Consider the following 3565-nt stretch of genomic DNA (forward strand, 5'->3'; position numbering starts at 1 on the left):
TACAATTTATTTAGTAAAAATGAGAATTGGAGATGGGTTCACCATCAACCGACAACCAATGTTGTGTCATGTGACTATGACAGACACCTAGTATATGTTACTTACCATATATAGACCCTTGTTAAGATATGTACAACTTTATTCTATGGTGAAGTGGAGTTAACTTGTTTACCAAAATAAAAAAGAAAAAGAAAGTAGTGTTAATTAGGATTTTCACTCTTGTATTGCTTTTCCCTGATGTTATCCTAACTGTTACAGTCCCACTTGCTTTGATGTGAAGACACTTGAAGTTTTTTAGGATTCATAACCAATTCAGTGATTTTAATTAGGACAAACCACTTATAATCTTGGTATTTCCTAGGCCCACACCTAACCCAATTGTTTTATGGGTTCATCACCTGACTTAGTTATAGGTTTGATACTTGATAATGAATTAATTGTTCTTCTTGAGTTTTGTGGGAATATATGAACCATTCAACACTTAACAAATCATTAATATTTTCAAAACCATTATTAACCATTAGGTTATCACCAACGTGCCCAATTAGCTAGATTGTGATCTAAGTGTTCGTGATTTATCATCAGCAAAACATATTTTACATCATGAAATATTACGCAAAATCTAATATGTCAACATAAGTTTTTCTTCATTCCTCAACATTCAATTATGCATCATTGCTAGTCATACAATGATTTCTTTGAGTTTTAAAAGAATAAATCAATCACGCAACACTCCAAATGTATCCCTCCACTTCATCCACCTAACTTTAATTCGTTGTGCAATATCGTCGTTTATTTCTTCTCCTATTTATGAATGAATCTAGATATCTAAAATTTTCACTTGAGGATATCTCCATATTATTATTTTTCACTACCCTACATTCAATCTTATGGGTGGAGGTTGGGCAAGCCGCTAGCTTTCCTAGAGCTGGCGATTCAAACAATTAGGGGCTAGGATGGGAGAGGCAAGGAGACTTTTATAGGGGGAGGGATGACACAAACAAAGTGCCGGGCATAACACTAGCGTGCCCAACCATAACCCTTTTTTTTTCTTTTCAATAATTTTAACTTAGGTATCTAAAGTTTCTCCATGTTTAAAATGTGTCTTTTGGTAGCAATTGGATTTGTAATGTAGAGGATTGGTACGGTTATAAGTTAAATTTTGTCAATGAGTTTACAATATCCTTCACCATTTGTTTTATTTTCCTCTCATTGTATATTTTGTTGTCAAATCAATGGATAGCTAACATGGCATTTGACTATAGATATGTGTCCAGTTCCAAAGAATAAACATGTGCGTATTATAAAAGTTACAAATGTTTGAAAAATTAATGCTTAATTATTGAAAGCGTAGGAAGCTACCGTTTATACTTGCTTTCATTACTTATATGTTGACAAAAATTAATGGATTATGTAGTTTGAAACAAAAATTCTCGATCCAGCATTTTTAATAAAAATAAAATTTTTATTTTTATTTATATGTTAATTCATGATAATTCGAATCACGTATTATATAAACTCTTACTAGCAACACTATGGAAGATGCCTCAACTTAAACCGCTGACCATTCAAAGCAACTTATAAACTTGATCTAGTTTTTGGGTTATGAAAAAATCCGGAGAAAATCTCAAATCAAATGATTTTAATTCATGCAGTGATGGTTACATATGTTTGATGTAAAGATGTTCATCATTATTTTCTTGAGAAATTTCTTATCATATGAACTCTAATAATAAATTTGTACTAAACTTTTCCCTGGGGTTGCCTAATATGCCACAATTATCCCCTTTGTTTTAGTTTTATCACAATTATCATAATTTTATATATGATAAATTATAATATTAAAATCAGAGCCTGGTTCCTCCACATAAATGTAATTAAGTCTTTAATGAACTCAAAGGTTTACTACGAACGATTACTAGCTGGATATCTTTATCGTGTTTTTTACAATTAGATATCCACCTTATTAATTAATATAACTTGTAAACTATCCGGCCCATAGGATTCTGCCCTTTGAATTTCTATAAATAGTCTCACTGAGGAGGTAGTGAGGCAATGTTCTCTCATCAAGTGCCTGACCTTATAGAGTTGCTTAGCTTTTCAAAATTTCCTTCTTCAGACTTTCTCTATGGTGTTGGCTTCTCTTCTTTGACGAATGCCCTAGAGAATAACCCACATTTTCTCCTCCTCCTCCATTATTTTTTCTTCTTTAATTCCAATTTTTCCTTTTTCTCATTTTTCATCACCATATAGAACATTGTAAGATTGCCTATGGATCAAGAAATTGGTGAGATCATTTAAGAACCTACTCCTTTAATTTCTCTTCTCAGTACCTTTGATTTTGTTTTCCATAACTTTGAAGTATCTCTTTCTCCAAATTTTTATATTTGCATATCAATCTAGTCAATTAATCCTTCTCTTCTTTCATCTTTTCTTGCTTTTCATTTTTCTTATTTTCATCACCATGCATGACTAATTTATGTTTTCCTTTTAGGTCAAGTGATTATCTTAAACCCTCCTGAGATTCTATTACTTTCCATTTTGTTTGCTTTGAAAAACAAAAATCTCCTATTTTGATCTTTGGGATCTCCATATAACCTCTTATTCTTCCTTCTCATCCATCCATTTCATCTTTTTTTTTTTCTTTCAATTTCGTATAGTTCTGTTACCATGAAAAATAGATCTAAAGTTGCTTCTGGGTCAAGTAATGGCCAAGAGCCATCTAAGCCGAACTTAGATGTGATATCAGGTATAAACAATGAGATAGAAAATCAACAGGCAATGGGCTCAGTTCATCCATGCATCTATTGCTCAAAGGTTTTCTCAACACCACAAGCTTTAGGTGGCCATCAAAATGCCCATCGAAGAGAGAGACAAGAAGCAAAATGGAAATATCGCCAGGCAATTAGAAATCGCTCTTGTTCTCACTCAACAATTAATATTTCGGCAAATTTTCGTGATGGAGAACATGTATCTAGGCCCATCCCTGCAATGCAAGTGCATGGTTTAATGCCCCAGGTTGGGTTTGTTCGTGGCCAAGTCCCAATAATTGGAACATCATACCCATATCTGTTGCCAATAGAGGGTATGGAATGCCATCTACAACCTGGTGAATTAAATCTTCTGAGAGAAGAACCAAAATCTTTGGTTGAAGAAAATGCATGTTCATATGCAAATGAAGTCGACTCTGGAAATGTGGACTTAACTTTGAAGTTGTGAAAAATGTTCGGGATCTCTCTCTCTTTTGTATCTTCTTGTCTTTTTTTGCTATTGGGTAATGTTTGTCCTTATGCTTTCCTCATAAATAAAACTATGTAAATATTCTTTATAGGGAAATGGCATTGTGTTTGTCTATCTCTTGTTGGAAAAGTCTCCCTTGCCCCTCTCATCTCAGCTTCCCCTTTGCATGCCCAACCTCCTTCATATTCTACCAAAAAAAACCTCCTTCCTATTTTATATTAAAAAATTTATTGTAAATGATACAACTTTATTTATTTATTTATTTTTGGTAAATTGCAGTAATTGATACCACATCCCTTAAAAGAGAACAAATGGGGGGGGGGGG

At 33.2% G+C, this 3565-nt stretch overlaps 1 protein-coding gene across 1 annotated transcript; it reads left to right on the forward strand.

Moving 5' to 3' along the window:
* Positions 1-2076: 2076 nt before the first annotated feature.
* On the forward strand, positions 2077-3354 carry LOC122069141 (zinc finger protein GIS3-like). The gene has a single exon (XM_042633077.1). It carries the CDS (start codon positions 2671-2673, stop codon positions 3217-3219), a length of 549 nt encoding a protein of 182 aa, XP_042489011.1. The 5' UTR covers positions 2077-2670; the 3' UTR covers positions 3220-3354.
* Positions 3355-3565: the final 211 nt, after the last annotated feature.

This window comes from Macadamia integrifolia, unplaced genomic scaffold, assembly GCF_013358625.1.
Source record: "Macadamia integrifolia cultivar HAES 741 unplaced genomic scaffold, SCU_Mint_v3 scaffold538, whole genome shotgun sequence".
In the NCBI taxonomy this organism is placed as follows: Eukaryota; Viridiplantae; Streptophyta; class Magnoliopsida; order Proteales; family Proteaceae; genus Macadamia; species Macadamia integrifolia.

Excerpts from the sequence above, each read along its gene's own strand:
- LOC122069141 (XM_042633077.1), top strand. The coding sequence starts at position 2,671 with ATGAAAAATAGATCTAAAGTTGCTTCTGGGTCAAGTAATGGCCAAGAG.